We start from the raw sequence: 18,545 nt of genomic DNA on the forward strand, positions 1-18,545 counted from the left end.
TGTTATGTTATTTAATCTTAGCTAATTCAATAGGCAAAAAATGTTATCTCATCATTTCAAATTGCATTTCTCTGATTAGTTATTGAATGATTGTCTATATATTTATTAACCATTTGTTTTCTGCAAATTGTCTGTTCAACAAGGTTCCTATTTTTATCACTGGCAATTTCTCAGTACAAAGTCTGACTCTTATTTCCTTTTACTTGCTGTGACCTGGTATAATCTTATTCCAAGCTTCTCTTTTTCCTCCTGGCCCTCTCTTACCTCACTTCTTCCCCCACCTCTTCCTGTCTTGAAGGGGAGTTGGGTGAGTCACCTAAAAGATACAGGAAGAGAAAAATTAAGTGAATTCCTCAGACAGACTTCTTAGAATGCTCTGAATGGTGCTGATGTCAATTTGGAGGCAAAAAGGGGGAGGACGAAATGGGTTGGTAACTCTGATGCTAAATTTGTCCATGCCAAAGCACTAGGGTTTTATGAATGATGGTTCATTCAGCAGGTGTCTTTAAAATACCTGCTATGTGCCCAGATCTGTGCTGGGTATTGTTAAAGGCTTATTAGCTAGAGAAGACACAATGAAATAGGTCATAATTAATAGTCAACTGTATATATTTCAGAGGCATTCAGACTAGCGGAGAGGTTCCCAGATAACTGGAAATTTCCTTCTGAAACTAACTTGGAAGTGAGGAGCCTAAGGGAAGATAAAGAGCCCATGTAGAAGACGGAGCAGGGGGGGATAAAGGGAACACTTTGGTGAAGCAAGGTTTCATAGACTCAGAGGAAAGGAGAGGGTTCAAGAAGAGGAGTGTTTGTTGGGGGGATGTCATTTGTTTTTTAGGACAACAGAGAGATATTATCTACCCTGCTCTCCTTTTTTCATTTCTTTGTTCATTTAGTATTTTTGAATACCTGTCACATACCAGGCACTGCTTTAGACATTGCTGAAGGTACAGAAATGAAAGACATAGCCCGAACCCACAGTCTAAATGAGGAGATACAGATCGGAGTAGAAACAAATTCCTGATATAAGTGCTGTCATCCATTCATTCAGAAAATATTTATTGAACACCCAAGACATGCCAGATATATTGAGGAACAATGAAAGGAAGTTCTTTGATGGTTAGTTTATCTGCTTGAAGTAAAATGTATTGCCTATATCTTAATGGAAATCAATAGTTATATCCCTGAGAGATCTTGAGTTTTGAGTTTTTGAGGATTTTGTATAAGAGACCAATGCCCTAAATAAGAATCCAGGGCACTCGTCTCTGTGGGCCTTGACTTCCCACCTATAAGATGAGGGAGTTGACCCATTATGTATGTGATATGGGATTTGTCACATGTGAGGTAACTTCTCCACTAGACTGAGAATTCCCAGAGCAGAGATTACATGGATTTTTTTCACTGGCATAGTGTGGGCTCAATAAAAATTTGTGGAATTGATTATTCTTATAAGGGCCTTCCTGCTCTAATATTCTGTGCTCTTCTGTCACTAAAATAGTCCCATGTATATTGTGTGGGAGCCCAGAAGGAATGATGACAAATTTTGATGCTGGATCCCAAAGAACTTTCTGGAGTAGGTAGGTGCTCTTTGATCTGGACCTCAAATGTCAGAGAAGATTACAGTGGGCAGGGAAGTGCTACATAGTCCCGAGTCCTGGATTCCAGTGACCTCTTACCTGCCCTGAGCTTTCAAGGATCTATCACTTGCTACCTATACATCCTCAGACTTTAATTTTCTCACCTGTAAACCACTAGCGACAGTAATACGTAGTATGCTGGAAAAAAACATCCTGTGGAGTCCAAATAGTTGGATTTAAGTCCCATTCCAGCCCAGTAACCATATGACTTTGGGAAGACCTCCCTAGGTCTCAGTTTCCCTACCTGCAAAATAAAGGAGTCAGACTGGATGAGCTAAGATTGATTTCTTCTGGCTCTAAAAAGTCTGCATCCAGGGTTATTGTTAGTATCCAATAAGATGACACAATAAAATGTTTATACACTGTAGGAGCTCTGCAGTGTGGTCTGTACTGCTGAGGACAGATGGGTATAACATCAAGTTAGCTCCTAGAGATCACTTACCCATTCTTCAGCTCTCTGCTTCTCCCAGGATCCACTGACTCTCCCTGAGAAGCTCTCTACCTCTTGATTTCCTCCCATTCCCAGGGGACATAATGCCTCTGCTCCGTGCTGCTGCAAAATACAAAGAGCTTGGCAGCTGTGGGTCAGAGGGTAGGGTGTGGGGAGAGCCAGTCTGGAAGCTGTCCTTACCTGCCTTCTTGGTGCTCAATATTTCTAACTCCCAACATGGCCCAGAGGTAGTAAATTGAAGAGGGAGGAAGGAGGAGTCTGGCTAGGGGGAGAAGTAATGCCACAGGGATGGAGGCCCCAGAAATGACCTCTTAGTAGTTGTGTGACCTTCCAAGTTCTGTCACTGCTCTGGGCTTCCCCCTTTGTCTATGACATAGGAAGGGTCCAGTAAGAGGGAGTGGTTTGTACAATCTCACAGACACTTTTCTAATCAATCTTGAAGTTCTAAATGAGTTTTCCCTATCCAGCACATGGTCAGCCCTTGAGTTTCATTCAGCAGTCTTCTTTCCTTTTAAAAGATTTTATTTATTTATTCATGAGAGACACACAGAGAGAGGCAGAGACCCAGGCAGAGGGAGAAGCAGGCTCCCTGTAGGGAGCCTGATGCAGGACTCGATTCCAGGACCCTGGGATCACGCCCGAGCCGAAGGCAGACATTCAACCACTGAGCCACCCAAGCGTCTTTCATAAGTGCCTACTATATGCCAGGGGATTTAGCTAAATATAAGATGGGGTCTCAAGATGCTCATTATCTGAAAGAGGAGACAGATAAGTAAACTAGTAACTATAATAACTGTGATGTGTCCACTGATACAATGCCAAAGCATGAAAGGATAGAGAGGGAAGTTACTTTGTCAGGGGACAGGAGGTCAGGGAAGGCTTCAGAGAGGATGTGACCTTTGAATGAGTTTGTGAATTATAAAGGAGAAGGGGACTCTAGGCCAACATCTGCATATCAGCAAAAGGCCCACAGGTAGTTAGGCAAAACCGGAACTCATGGGTTCAGTGGAGGTGAGAGAGGGAAGTAACTGAAGGGAAGCCTGAACTAGATCCTGAAGTATGTTCTACTGAGAAGTTTGGACCTTAGGTGTAAGGCCACAGGAGAGGCCACAGAAGGGATTGAGATCAAGAGGGAAATAATGAGTTTTGGATTTTAGACCCATCCGACATTCAGTGTGCTCTCTTGAAAATGTTGCAGACACCCAATAAATTCATCCTTTCAACAAGTATTTGTTGGAAATCTCCCCCACCTTATGTGCTAGTGCTATGCCAGGCACCGAGACACAATAGTAAGCAAAACCAGACATCCTGTTCTTGTGGCACTTGCAGTTTGGCAGGGGAGACAGACTTTAATCAAATAATTACACAAACAAATACAAAATTACAGTGGGAATGAGAGCTACAAAGGAGAAGTACATGGTGCCAGGACAGCATGTAATTGGAGCATTTGACTTTGCCAGGATGGTCAGGGCAGCTTCTCTGCTAAGCTTAGCTCCAAAGCAAGAGTGTTGCCCCAAGAAAAGGCACAGGCAGGCTCTATGGTAACAGCCTCCCAGGCCTCAGAACCCCATCCAGTACAGGTTTACTTTCTGGGGTGAGTTTCAAGCAAGTATTGTGTTGTACTCCCCCTTTGGTCTTTAGGACCTAGCCAACACTGCCAGACCCAGTGCAGCCTTGAAAGAAAAGAAAGACAAAAGAGGAAAACCTGTTAGGCATTTTAGATATTCCAAGGTAGCAGTGCCATTCCCCAGAGTACTCAGCATCTTACTTCCTGTAGTTGTTCCTCCCAGATACAGTTTCAAGTTCCCATCACTGTTCTGGTCATTGGGCTAATTGTCCAGGTCCCTGTGACAGGTGATTTAAAACAGAGATGTAGCAAAGAGCTGTGGTCCCTTGGAGCCAAAAGACCTGGTTTTATTTAAGCCCCTTTCCATCGTCCACTGTCTTTCGCCTCCGCAAGCTTCAGTTGCCTCTGTTGTGGAATGGGGAGTTGGTTCTTCTCTCATAGGATTTCTTTGGAAATTAACTGAGATAATAAGAACAAACTTTATAACCTCTAAGAGCTAAACAAACATAGAGTTTAAATATTTGGAAGGCTGCCACATGAGTAAAAAATTAGATTTATTCTTTGTGTCTCCAGAGAACAGAATTAAATCAATGGATAGAAATTACCACATGCAGATTTCAGCTCAACAGAAGGAAGAAATGTTCTAATAATCAAAACTGTCCATCAGTGGAATGGCTGCCTTTTAAGGTTGTGGGAAGCCAACATCAGAAACAATATGGCGCCTGGGTGGCTCAGTCAGTTAAGCAGCTGCCCTCAGCTCGGGTCATGATCTCGGGGTCTTGCCATCTAGTACCCCGTCGGGCTCCCTGCTCATCAGGGGTTGGCTTCTCCCTCTGCCCCTACCCCCACTTGTGCGTGCACGCACTCTCTCTCTCAAGTAAATAAATAAAAATCTGATTAAAAAAAAAAAAAGAAAGAAAAGAAAAAAAGAAACACCCAATACAAGTGTGCTATGGAGTTTTGAGTGAGAGGGTAAATTGAATAACTTTTCTTTTTTTAAAGATTTTATTTATTTATTCATGAGAGACACAGAGACATAGGCAGAGGGAGAAGCAGGTTCCATGCAGGCAGCCCAATGTGGGACTTGATCCAAGGACCCCAGGATCATGACCTGAGCCAAAGGCAGATGCTCGACCACTGAGCCATCCAGGCATCTCTAAATTGAATAACTTTTAAGATTTCCTTTTAACTTTAGAATTCAACAATCTGGTAGTTAAGACAAATGGAGGAGCTGAGAGAGGGCATATGTGGCAGAGAGTAGCATGAACAGAAATATGGAGCAGAAGTGAGTGTGGCATGTGTGGGCGACCATGAGGAAACTCTAGAAAGAAATGAAGGATCTGTGTTGGGTTGATGATTCAGTGGAAGATGAAGAAGATAACTAATACTGGTCAAGCACCTGTGTGCCAGACACATGTGATTCTGTTTAAACTCTGTGGGTAATATACGGCCTTACCCTCTGGTGAAGCAGAGATTGTTTACCCAGAAAGCCTTAGAGGACCTCCTTTCTGAGGGGTGGGGGGCTGTAGGCTGCGGGGTGGGCTGCGTTCTGCCCTGGGGGTGGAAGGGGATCAAGAATACATAGTCTGGTTGGGCTATAGGTTGTGCTGAAAATGCACAGGCTGTGGTCAAAAGACAGAATTTGAATCCTGACTCTGTCTCCTTATATCTTGTGACTCTAGCAATTTATTTAATCTCTGAGATCCTCAGTTAATTTATATATAAAATGGAGACTCAAACTTGTTCTACTTTAGGCTGCTGTAACAATTAAGAGAAATGATGCGGAGTAAAAGGCACCCCGGGAAGAGCATAGGCTTTGGAATCAGACAGATCCAAGTTTGAATCTCAGTGTGCCATGAGCTGGTTGCAAGATCTTAGGCAAATTATTTAACTTTTTCTTCTCTGTAAATAGAGATAACAGTATTCCAAGGCTGTTTGATAATTAAGTAAAGTAGGAAAGGTGCTTAGCATGGGGCCTGGCATATTACAATGCTCAATAAAATAAAACTAGCAGTTTTATTTTGTTACTGTAAATAATAAGATCCCATTTATGAAGCATTTTTCAAAATATCCAGCACATAGTAGATGTTCAGTTGATGTTAGCTTCTTTCCCCCTTGCCTGTGTGCCTGCTGCCACATGGGGCTGCTGGAGGCTGGGGCAGTGGCTTCTCACCCTGGTGTCTAGTCTTTGTCATAATGCTCTGCCTGTAGAAAGAGCTCAATGAATGCCTGGTTCACAGAAGTGAATTGATTGCTCTTGATGACATGGTCTCCTTCGTCAAGTAGCCAGTGACTCATGCCTCTTTCTTTCTCCTCCTTCCTGTCTCCTCTTTGGTTCTATTTCTGACTCTCATCAGTAGGAGGGGAATCTATGTTTGTCAAAGTGATTTTTAAAAATAAAAGACAGAGGGAGAGAGAGGGAGCTTCAGGAGCAATTCTCTGGGCTATTTTCCATTGAGCACAGGACAGTGAGAGCTGGATTGTTGTGGTTTCCAACTTTGTTTTTCTTCAAGTAAAAGAACCATAATGACACTATCAATAGTAGTAGCAGGAACTACTATGACCTTTCTGAGCACCTACTGTGTGCATGGCACTGTGCCAAGCTCTACAAATACATGATCTGTATTCATCATACATAAAGCACTTCAAGGGTGGTATTATTATCATCACTACTTTATAAATGAGAAAATGAAGGCTTAGAAGAGTTAGGTAATAATGAAAATGATATGTACTCCCATATTTACATACCAGTTATGAGCTAGACATTTTTTAAAATCTTATTTAATTGCAAACAGCATTATTATTTCTATTCTAGATGTGGGGAAACTGAGTGTCAGAGAGATGAAAAAAAAATACAAGCTTTCCAAAATCACACAACTGATGAATCGCAGAGCTGGGAGTCCGACCAAGCCCTGCTCAACTTTTATACTCATCTGTTCCCTTTCCATCAGGCCATTTGCTACTCTTTGAGGGAAGCATCATATTAAGACTCTGGCTGGAGGCAGCCCTGGGCATGTTTGAATGAGTGGGAAGTGACACATAGCATGAAACTCATCTACTCCAGCTGGGCAGACCCTGGGAAGCTGGCCCTGTGCCTGGGGCTAACTCTGGAAGTACAGAAATAATAATTCTGATTCTTTTATGGCACTTACTATGTACTAGGGACTGTTCCAAGCATTTTAGAATTAATACCTTTCTTATTCTTCACAATAAGTAGATATTGCTATTATTCCCATTTTATAGATGACGAGACTAAGGCTCAAAAAGGCAAATTGCCCAAGGAGGGGATTACACAAGAGCATAAATACCAGGAGACAGTGATCGTTGGGAAGCATTTTAGAGGCTGCCCACCATGACCACATTGTAAGCGAAGCAGTAGAACAGAGATTCACACCCAGGAGTCTAACTCCAGAGACCATGCTCTCAATCTCAAAGCTATGTGGCATTTTTGTTTAGCAAGTGGTGATTGAATCTCTATGAAATGCACAGCCCTGTGCTAAGCACTAGGAGCACAGAGATGAAACTGGTTCCATTTCCAAGCTCATTTGTTATTCCATACTAGCTTTTATTTTATTTTACTTTATTGTTTTATTTTATATAATCTCTACACCCACTGTGGGGTTTAGCTGGACATCAATTGGGTGACAAGACTTTTCTGTCAAAGAGCTGGGGCAGGGATCCCTAGGTGGCGCAGCGGTTTGGCACCTGCCTTTGACCCAGGGCGCAATCCTGGAGACCCGGGATCGAATCCCACATCGGGCTCCCGGTGCATGGAGCCTGCTTCTCCCTCTGCCTATGTCTCTGCCCCTCTCTCTTTCTCTCTCTGTGACTATCATAAAGAAAAAAAAAGAAAAAAAAAAGAGCTGGGGCACAGGGCCAGGCTCCAGTCAGAGCTGGGAAAATGGTACAACACAGATGGAGTGAGAAGGGTTGAGACCCAATAGCAGTGCAGCTGTTCAAAAATCATGCCTGGGCCACAGAATCACTAGTTTGAATGGGACAAAACCCTATGGGACAAGATTTGTGTGGAAAGAGTCTCATCTGTGGTGTTGACTCCAAGGAGCTCAGAAAGTTGAGGCAAGGGTGTATGAGGGTGGGGTGGATCAAATCCTGCTGAAGTGTTTCATAGATACACACAAAACTTCTGCATAGATAGTGCACTGATGATTTCTCTCAGTAGTGCCTAAAATTCCCAGTGTTACATGTTCACTCACTCGTCCATCTCTTCATTTATTCATTAATTCATTCATCCATTCACTGATTTATAAACTGGAGAAAATTGTATTTGCCAGAACTCTTAGGGAGAAGTACTTTATGTGGTTAGGAGGACTATTCTGATAAGCTGCTTGAGGTGTAAGGGTATAAGGAGTAAGACACCCAAAAACCATGCTCAACAAAAGGAGATGGAAATTTATATGCTCCCCAAGGGTGGTGGGGGTAGTAAGTACAGATTTTGTTTTGCTGAGTAAGGTTGTGCAAGTCTGGCCAGAGCTGAATTGCTGAGGATATGGAGAAAATGAGCCCTGCCAGGAACATAACTGTTATCTTCGATTTCTCATCTCTTATGCTCTAATCCAATACCATGCCCTACAACTCACCTCTTAAATACCTCTTGAATCTGTTTCTACTCCATTCTCATTGCTACCGTTCTTGTTCAAATCCTCATTGGAATTCACTTGAACCACTGCAAAGATCTTCTAAGTAGCTTACTTCCTCCCCTCTTTTCCTCCAGTCCATTCTCCACATCAAGCCAGAGTGATCTTTCTAAATAAAGTTCAGATCTAATTATGATAATTCCCTGCCTCAAAATCTTTTATTTTAAAAGATAAAGTCCCATAGGCACTGGAGTGGTTCAGTTGGCTGAGTGTCTGACTCTTGATCTCAGCTCAGGTCTTGATCTCAAGGTCATGAGTTCCAGCCTCACATTGGGCTCTGCACTGGACATGCAACCTGAAAAAAAAAAAGGTAAAGTCCAAATCCCATAGTACAACATTTAACGCTCTCTCTAGCTTCAGCACCAACCAATTTTCCATTTCCTACCATTCCTTAAGTTCTTTTGGAGTACTCAATGGCAAAAACTCTTTCTACTGCCAAAATACTTCTCCTTCACCTCTCTGCTTAGAAAATTTTCCTTTAGAAAAGTCCTTGTTGTCCTCCTACTATTGTCAAATAAGCACATCTTTCGGGACAATGCTTCTGGATTTGGTACAGATTCCATTAGTGGGAGCTTCATTGTCTACCACATTTATGATTCTCCTCCTGGGCATATTATGAGAATGCATTTTCTTGGATGTGAGTGTGTAACTTGCTTTAGCTAGTGAAATAAGAGAAGTGGAAATTTTAAGAGCCAACACATGACTCACACACTTTTTCTCTCTGGTTGTTGCCGTGTCAGTCTTTATCTTGGAATAAGAAAGACAAAAAGCAGAGCATCTAGCCAACCCTTAGTGGATATGTAGCAATAGTAAAAAATAAAACCTTGTTTAAGCTGCTGAGATTTGAGGATTGCTTTGTTATTGAATAACTCAGTATTTCCTAACTGACAACACTCTCTCTGCTTTGACATCTTCTATAATTACCAAAACTACATGTTTCTATCTTACCTGACTTGTGTGACACGTTTTCTTTATACTGATTATCTGGAACTAATGGAACTAGTGACATATTGCCACATACTGCTAATTATCAGTCTACTGGTATGTCTTAGTACCTCTGCACTTTTACTGAGGATCCTTGAGGGCAGGGATGGTGCTTGGTCCATTTTTATATAACACAAAACATGGTTCATGGCTAACGTATAAATTGTCATGAGTGTAGGAGCCAGACTTACTTTGAATTGCAATTCTGACACTTAGTGACCATCTCTCTGAGCCTCAATTTCCTCACCTGGAGTAAAATGGAGTAACCATATATGCCCTACAGGTTTTTCCTGAAGTGTGTGGATAACAAGTACAACATATGTACAAATAATAGCATGGTGAGGTTATCATTGTTCCCTTATTTGTTTTTATTATCATTATAGATTGTGTTCAAGAAATACTTGTGCATATGTCTATCATTGGTTGAGGTTTAGTGGTATATGCATTGGACTTGGAATCAGAAGTCCTAGATTTAAAGCATAGCTTTTGTCACCAGTTTTGTGACCTTGGGAAAGTCACTTACCCTGGCTGCATTTTTGCATTCTCAACTATAAAATGCAAATGCTAATAATACTGATTATCACAGGGTTTTCATAAAATTTAAATAATTTAATACATGAGGAAATGTTTTATACATGCTCAAGTATCATCATTCTAAAATTGTAACAAAACAGAGAAGATTGGCTGGTCCCTCACCTAAGGACTGTGTGGACATTTGTGAAGCATCCCAATGTGTTCCAATAACACTTAGCTGTTGGTCTTGTTTTTGCTTGTTTTGCTTACAGTCTTTCCAACTAGACTGTGATCTGCTTAAAATAAAGAATTGTGTTGGTTACTTTTCTGTTTGTTTGTTTCAAGTTTTTATTTGAAGTCCAGTTAACATATAATGTAATATTAGTTTCAGGAGTAGAATTTAAGAGATTCATCACTTCCATGCAACACCCAGTGCTCCCCACAAGTGTCTCCCTTTATACCCATCACCCATCTAGCCTATCCGCTGCCAGCAACCCTCAATGTGTTCTCAAGAGTTAAGAGTTTGTTTTACAGTTTGCTTCTTTTTCTCTCAATCTCTTTTCTTATGCCTATTTTATTTATTATTTTTTTCTTTTTTTAAATTTAAATTCGATTTCCCAACATATAGTATACCACCCAGTGCTCATCCCATCAAGTGCCCTCCTTAGTACCCGTCACCTACTTACCCCATCTCCCACCCGCCTCCCCCCATCCCCTCACCCTCCTCCCCTTCCACAGCTCTTTGTTTGTTTCCCAGAGTTAGGATCTCTCATGATTTGTCTTCCTCTCTAATTTCTCCCACTCAGTTTCCCTCCTTTCCCTTATGGTCCCTTTCACTATTTCTTATATTCCACATATGAGTGAAACCATATGGTGATTGTCCTTCTCCGGTTGACTTACTTCACTCAGCATTATACCTTCCAGTTCCATCCACGTCGAAGCAAATGGTGGGTGTTCATCCTCTCTGATGGCTTTTAGTGATATTCCACTGTATACATAGACCACATCTTCTCTATCCATTCATCTGTCTGTGGACACCGAGGCTTCTTCTACAGTTTGGCTATTGTGGACATTGCTGCTGTGAACATTGGGGTGCAGGTGCCCCGACATTTCACTACATCTGTATCTTTGGGATAAATATGCAGTGGTGCAATTGCTGGGTCATAGGGTATCTCTATTTTTAACTTCTTGAAGAACCTCCACACTGTTCTCCAGAGTGACTACACCATCTTATGTTCCCACTATGTGTTGGTTACTTTTTAAGCAAAATATTTATTTCTCCTTGTATAAGAGCAATATGTGCTTATTTTAGAGAAAATAAAAATGCAAGAAAAAAATTAAAATCCCTGTAATTCTTAACCCTTATACAGAGATAGTCACTATTAATCTTTTGATGTGCTTCTTTCCAGTTTTCTTATCTGAATTTATAGTTACAAAACTGATATTATATCACATATACAAGCATGTCCCATGTCCCAGCAAATATTTTTGTGCATAGGTCTGATTTTCTAATTTTGTAGCAAAAATTTTGAGGAGGAAAATTTCTGGGTCAAGAGTGCAAATATTTTTAAATGTCTTGAGACTTCGAAATTGATTTTTCAGAAAGACTTAACCAAGTTTCCACAAGCAAGGTGTGAGGTTGCACATCACACATTACATTACATTTTCATCTATAATGGGAATTATAATTAAATAGTTAAAATCTTTTTGTATAATAATTATTCATTTGCCTTTTTTCCTGTGAATCGTTTGTTCCTCTTGCTCATTTTTCTGTTGGAATTTCAATTATTTTCTTTCTTTCTTTTTTTTTTCTTAAGTTAATTCTGCCCCCCCTCAACATGGGACTTGAACTCATAACCCCAAGATCAAGAGTCATCTGCTCTAGTGACTGAGCCAGCCAGGTGCCCCTCAGTTATTTTCTTATTAATTTTTATGAGGTTTTCTTTATTTTTTAAAAAGATTTTTATTTATTTACTTGAGAGAGAGCAAGAGAGCATGGGGGGAGGGAGGAGCAGAAGAAGAAGAGAAGCAGGCTTCCCATTGAACAGGGAGTCTGACCTGGGACTTGATCGCAGGACCCAGGCAGGGATCATGACCTGAGCTGAAGGCAGATGCTTAATCAACTGAGGCAACTACGGTACCTCAATTTTTATGAGTTTCTTTTTTTTAAGATTTTATTTATTTATTCATGAGAGACACACACACACAGAGGCAGAGACACAGGCAGAGGGAGAAGCAGGTACCCTGCGTGGAGCCCGATGTAGGACTCAATCCCAGGACCCTGGGATCACGCCCTGAGCCGAAGGCAGATGCTCACCACTGGGCTGCTCAGGTGCCCCCTTTATGAGGTTTTAAAAACCATTTTATTCCACTTACCAAGTACAGTACAAGACACATAATAGGTGATCCTTAAATACACCTTGGGTTAGTTGTTAATTAGTCTAAGGATTTCTTGGAACAAAAGCAGACTTTCTAGGAAGCTAACTCTTTCCTTTTCCTACCCAGGACACAGCTGGACAAGAGCGGTACCGGACCATCACCACAGCCTATTACCGTGGGGCCATGGGCTTCATTCTGATGTATGACATTACCAATGAGGATTCCTTCAATGCTGTCCAGGATTGGTATGAGATTCATTCACCTTGTTCATTCATTCTTCATCAAACTGTCTAGGAAAACCTACTGTGTGAGTGAATCCACGTACAACTTCCCCATGAAGTTTATCCCTAGGATGGGGTTCAAGAGCACATTTATTCAGGACACCTAGGTGGCTAAGTGGTTGAGCATCTCCCTTTGGCTCAGGTCATGATCCCAGAGTCCCGGGATCGAGTCCCACATCGGGCTCCCCAGGGGGAGCCTGCTTCTCCCTCTGCCTGTGTCTCTGCCTCTGTCTCTGTGTCTCTCATGAATAAATATTTACTCATGAGAGACAGAGAAAGAGAGAGGGGGGTGGGGCAGAGACATCAGCAGAGGGAGAAGCAGGCTCCACGCAGGGAGCCCAATGTGGGACTGGATCCCGGGACTCCAGGATCACACCCTGGGCCGAAGGCAGGCGCCAAACCACTGAGCCACCCAGGCTGCCCTAAAATCTTTTTTTTTTTAAAGCACATCCATTCAAAGTTTGTAAAGATCTACTATACAATGGAACTAAGCACAGCTCCTGAGGCACAACCTCTGAGTAACTTACATCTTTCTTTCGGGAGCATAACTCACAGGGAGAAGGGAGCATGAGGGGGAGGATAGGTAAGAGGAACAGTCCGGGATTCTTGCCCCTAATCAGTGAAAAGGATGAGGATGGGAAAAGGTGGAGCATCTGTTGCCATGGGTCTTCTTCGGAGCCAGAGAGGCTGAGCAGGCCCGGGGTGCTGCAGCAGTGCTGGCCAGCGCCAAGCTGATCTGCTCCCCTTTGCACAATAGCCACCCTTTGAGGACTTCCCTTCTCCGACAGAACAGGTGCTGCAGTATGTGAAGTACTGTTGGGGCCTTGTAGCCTTGAGCTGAGGGTGACTTTGCAGACTGTCCCAGGTGCCAACCATACGTCTATCATTCGTTCTCCTTCTCAGCCTGCCGGTCATTCTCCCCTCCCTCCTTTCTCTCTCTCTCTTCCCTTTTAACAAGTACTATCTTCCTTTTTCTTTTTTCCTTGCTCTCTTTTCTTGTTTCTCCCTTTTTTCTCTTCCCTTTTCTCTTCCTTTTCCCCTTTCTTATTTCCTCTCTTCTCTTCAATCATGCTCTGTCTCCCTCCTCCTCCTTCCCTCCCTCTCCATCTTTCCCCCCACTTCCTACCATGGAGTGACAAGCTCTTTCTTTAAGTGTCTCCACACTGCTCATTCTCTGTTGGCCTTGACTTTCTTCCCTTTCACCAAATCAGTCCCTGTTCATTCTGTCTCAGGAACACAGTGATTTTAACACCTGGTGACAATTCCTCCAAGAATAACCTGAGTTGCTAATCTGGAAGCTGAGAGTGGATGGGGGTGGGAGGAAGGAGGAAGATGACAGGAAGAGGACACATGGAGAGTTGGCTCTAGTTCCCTGCCTTGAGGCTGAAGATTGAGTGTCTATTCTTCCAAGCCCTAGCCTTTCAGTTTTGCCTCTGAGCAACTTGGTTCTAGACTAGCCTCCACCCACCATCTGAGCCCCAGTGCTCAGCACCTGGCAGCCCACAACAAATGTGGCTGAGCGAATTACGTAGCTTGAGGCAATGGCTTCTCGCACTTAAAGAGAAAATTAGTGGTGAGATCAGCTTTAGGAGCAGAGTTGGTAATCCGTCCAGGTTGTATTTAGGGTTGAATTAAATTGAGTGTCAGTGTCAGGATAGGGTCACATTTAAGATCTGCTACAGGATTAATCATTTGCTGGCCTATTCATTCATCAGACATTTGTGGACACCTTCTCTGCTCTGTGCTCTGTGCTGGGGACAGGAACTCCAAAGATAAATGAGACTATCCCTGCCTTCAAGGAGAGACTTATAAATTCAGCCAAATGTAACAGGTGCCGCAGTAAAGGTGTAGGAAACCAAAAGGAGAAATAATCATTTCTATCTGTTGGAGTGGTTAGAGACAGAGTTAGGCCCATCCCCACAAAGAGATATATCCACGATATAAGGGTCCTGTTTTATTCCTTATGTTAAAATTTTGTTTCTCATTATATAAGTAGCATATGTTCAGTTTTAAAACTTGAAAAATACAGAAAAGTATTTTTTTCAAGGATTTTTATTTATTTTTTTGAGGGGGTGAGGAGAGCAAAGAGAGACAGGGACAAGCAAACTCTGATTCCGTGACCGGAGATCATGACCTGAGCCGGAATCAAGAGTGAGTCACCTAACCAGCTGAGCCACCCCGGCGCTCCTACAGAAAAGTATTTTTTAAAAGTTTCATAACCCATCCTATATAAAGGAAATCACTGCTGATATTTTGGTTTCTACAAATAATCATCTGAGACCTTAATGAATGTTTATAAGTCATGGAAGAGGAAGGAGAGACTAGCTGGGCCTGAGAAAGCCTGAGAAGGCTTCCCCCAAGGAATTATGGGATCAGCTCTGGGAATGAGTTAGTGCGGGGAAGGGACTCCCAGTATAGGCAGAGGCACAAGCCATGGAAGAGCATTGCAGCATGGGTGGGAAGTGGGAGGAAGTGTGATGAAGCTGTAGAGACAGGATGTGAATGGTCTTGAACACCTTAGGTCTTGAACACTTCATCACTCAGCTAGTCGGGAGGGCTATAGATGAGTCCTTTTAAGAAAGGACTTATAGTGGTCAGACAGATGTTTTAGAAAGAGCTTTCTACCCAGTGAGGAGAGAGGAGGGCTGGGTGAGGTGTGCAAGCAGGGCTTACGGGTCACCACCTGTTGCAGCCAGCCGGGGCAGGTATCTATGTGTCCTCAGCTGAGTTCATTGACATAATGTGGATGTAGTTCGCTCCCTGGAAGGGAAATGATGTCTTCGAGTTTCGCAGGGTCCTTGCCAGCATGCAGGATGTCTTTAACACAGTCCTCTCTCTGTCTCTCTTTAGGGCTACTCAGATCAAGACCTACTCCTGGGACAATGCACAGGTTATCCTGGTTGGGAACAAGTGTGACATGGAGGAAGAGAGGGTTGTTCCCACTGAGAAGGGGCGGCTCCTTGCAGAACAGCTTGGTATGGGCACAACATATGTGTGTGTGCATGTTTACATGGGAGTGGGACAATAAGGGGGTGCTGCGATTGTGGATTATGTGCATGTGTGCTCTGTGTACGTTGTTTTATATTTGTGCAATGTGCATATAAGCTTTTTGCTCTTTTAGGTTATGTAATTTATGATGTGTATATTTTGTTACATTGAATTAATAAGTACAATTTAAATTTATGAACTCTTCTTCACCAGTTCCTTCCACAAAGGTTTTGAGGTGTCCCATAAAAATCATCATAGTACATCAATAAAAAAATAAGAAAATTGGAGAAAAGGGAAAGCAGAAGGAGGAGGAACTTAAGAGGAAGCTAGGGGTGAGATAAATGTATATATTTTAAATTCCCAGCCATGTGTGAGAACTGGGCCAAAATACTGGCTTTTGAGCTTCCTATCAGGCATGCAAAGAGAGAAACATAATCAATTACAGGGTCTCGAAAGAGTCCTTAACATAAAAACAAACCCATTGTTCAGAGAAGCACTTCTCTCCATTGGCAACTGTAGAGCAGACTCTATATGTTGGGTATGACTGTGTCCTTAATATCAAACCTCCTTACAGCGACCACAACATTGTGTCTTAGAATTTCTCTCAATGTAAACTGATGTTTCTTTACCAAAACACAATCACAACAAAAGTAATTGTATGAAGGGATGAAACAATGTGGTTTAAGTATGCAGCTCAGTGATGCTCAGACTTTTTCCAAAGTTAAAGCGCCTTTATCTTTGTGCTCCACCAAGACCCAGGCGCTTCAGGTGTGTCTCAGTGGCCCCACAGCAGAACGCCTACCAATACTTGCTTCAAAGATCAGCTTCTTCCTTCCCTTCCCTTCCCTTCCTTAGATTTTATTTATTTATTTGACAGAAAGAAAAAGAGAGAGCACAAGCAGGGGGAGGGGCAGGGGGCCAGAAATGGGGCTTCATCCCAGGACCCCGGGATCACGACCTGAGCCAAAGGCAGAGGCTTAACGGACTGAGCCACCCAGGTGTCCCGTTTTCTTGTCTTCTCTTGTCTTTTCTATATTGAGGTTCAATGTAGGATTACCTTGGAGAAAACTTCCCCTAGAAGAAAGGATATATTGCTTAACTTTTAGCCAATCTCTCTAAATATGTCTTACAACCTAGGTATTGTAAATATTGAGGAGTAGGGAGTTTAAAGGTATTCTCTGATGGTCTCTGAAGTATAGATGTTTGGGCTTGTGGGCAGCAAACTGTATAATAGACAAATGTGAGTTGTGTGTGGTATATATTTGTATTATGTGTATTATGAGTACATGTGTAGGAGAGTGTATTATACTCTTTCTTCCCTCCTCTATTCCCAGGGTGGCCTGGAATAGAAATAAGCAAACTGTAGGTGTTTAATAAAGAGAGAGGTTGGAGTATCTTGGACCTTACTATTCTTAGCCCACCACAGAAGTTCACAGGATCCAGAAAATGTCACCAACCCGTCCCCCAGGTTCACAAAACAGTAGGCATGTGGCCAAGCATATATTTGGGTGACCTTAGGCTATCACTTTATGCTTTCAACCTGCTGTCCCCAGGGACACTCCCAACACTTTCTCTGCAGTGGCTACACCCCATCTGTTTAGAGTGTTCTTTTCTACTCCCCACCCCCTACCTTCATCCAGCCAGTAAACTTCCACTCACTTTTCAAAACAGCTCAAGCTTCACATCTTCTATGAAGCCTCCCCTGGCTCTGAGAGCTCTTTTTCATGCCCCCACCTCACACACACAGCAGATACAGTACCTATCACACTTGGGTGCACTTGTTTACTTGTCCCTAAAGTTCCAGGGGGACAGGAAATGAAGTCTAGTTTATTTTTGTGCCAACAGTGCCAACTTACATGGCCTAGCACCAAGTAGACACTGCAAAAATATGTTTTGATTAAATTTTATTATGCTAAGTATTTGGCTACTTCATATTATTTCAATCCAATTAAGACTTCCTGAGTGCCTACTCCATGCCAGGTACTGTGCTGTGAAATAGGATATACACCCCCATCTGAAACAGTGATACCCCAAGTGATCAGTGTTGTGATAGAGGGATATGCTGGGGGTTGTGGGGGCGCAGAGGAGGCACCTAACTCCGTGGGGATCAGAGAACATAATGCTCAAGCTGAGTCTTGAAGACAAATAGGAGCAGCCAAGTGAGGCGGAGAAGCAAGGACATTTCAGGGGAATAACACTGGCAAAGGTGAGGAACAGCACTCTGTGTTCAGGGAACTATAAATCATTGACTGTATGAGTCGAGAGTAGCATTTTCCAAAGAGAAAGACTTATGCCATTGGGAATGTGCAAGATGATTTTATGTACATGCTTTTATATGTATTAGAAAAAAATACATATTCAGCACATCAAGTCCTTAGACTTAAACAAGACTAAGTTTTAAAAGGTGAGTTAGTTTTCTGTTTGGAAAAAATATAATTGGCATGCCAAGCCCTTATGACTAAGATTTTTTTAAAGTGAGTTGGTTAAATATTTATTACATATTTACATCGTGCCAGGCACTGTTCTAAGTGTTTTAAAATATTGCTCATTTAATTTAATCCCCCTAGAGCCCTCTGATATATGTGCTTCTCTTATCTCTATGGGTTGGGTTATTTTTTTGGTTTGTTTTTTGGTTTTTGTTTTTTTAATGGATGAGAAAACAGACACAGAGAAATTGAGTAACTTGCTAGTAACAGGTAGAGGCAAAATTTGAACCCAAGCAGTGGTCTGGCTCTATAGTCTGTGCTCCTAACTACTTAACCTCATTGTACAGTAAATATGGTAATTAGTGATATATATTGATCCAGGCATTATATGAAATGCTGTGTATTAATTATTTCACTTAAATCTCACTGTAACCCTTCAAAGTTGGTACTATAATGTATATCCAATATTCTGAAAAATGAAGTGCAGAGGGGTTAAATAATGTGCTCAAGTTTATGTAGGTAAGAAGTAGTGGAGCCAGTTTAGATCTATCAGATTTATGTAGGAACATAGATGAAGTCTGATTAATTCTTAGTGTAGGTTTTAGGGAGGCGCTTAAAGAGGGCCTTAATGAATAGATCAGATTTGGGCAGGTTTACTATGGTA

The 18,545-nt window shown here is 42.2% G+C and overlaps 1 protein-coding gene across 6 annotated transcripts in view; it reads left to right on the forward strand.

Moving 5' to 3' along the window:
• The window catches only part of RAB3B (RAB3B, member RAS oncogene family), an 82,365-nt gene that overhangs the window by 43,598 nt on the left and 20,222 nt on the right, over positions 1-18,545 (forward strand). For all 6 annotated transcript variants that reach the window (XM_038558051.1, XM_038558048.1, XM_038558050.1 and 3 more), the window contains 2 exons: positions 12,313-12,431; positions 15,318-15,442. In XM_038558051.1, coding sequence (XP_038413979.1) covers positions 12,313-12,431; positions 15,318-15,442 — 244 coding nt within the window. The remainder of the gene's footprint in view (positions 1-12,312; positions 12,432-15,317; positions 15,443-18,545) is intronic.

The sequence above is a fragment of the Canis lupus genome, chromosome 15 (assembly GCF_011100685.1).
Source record: "Canis lupus familiaris isolate Mischka breed German Shepherd chromosome 15, alternate assembly UU_Cfam_GSD_1.0, whole genome shotgun sequence".
Classification (NCBI taxonomy): Eukaryota; Metazoa; Chordata; class Mammalia; order Carnivora; family Canidae; genus Canis; species Canis lupus.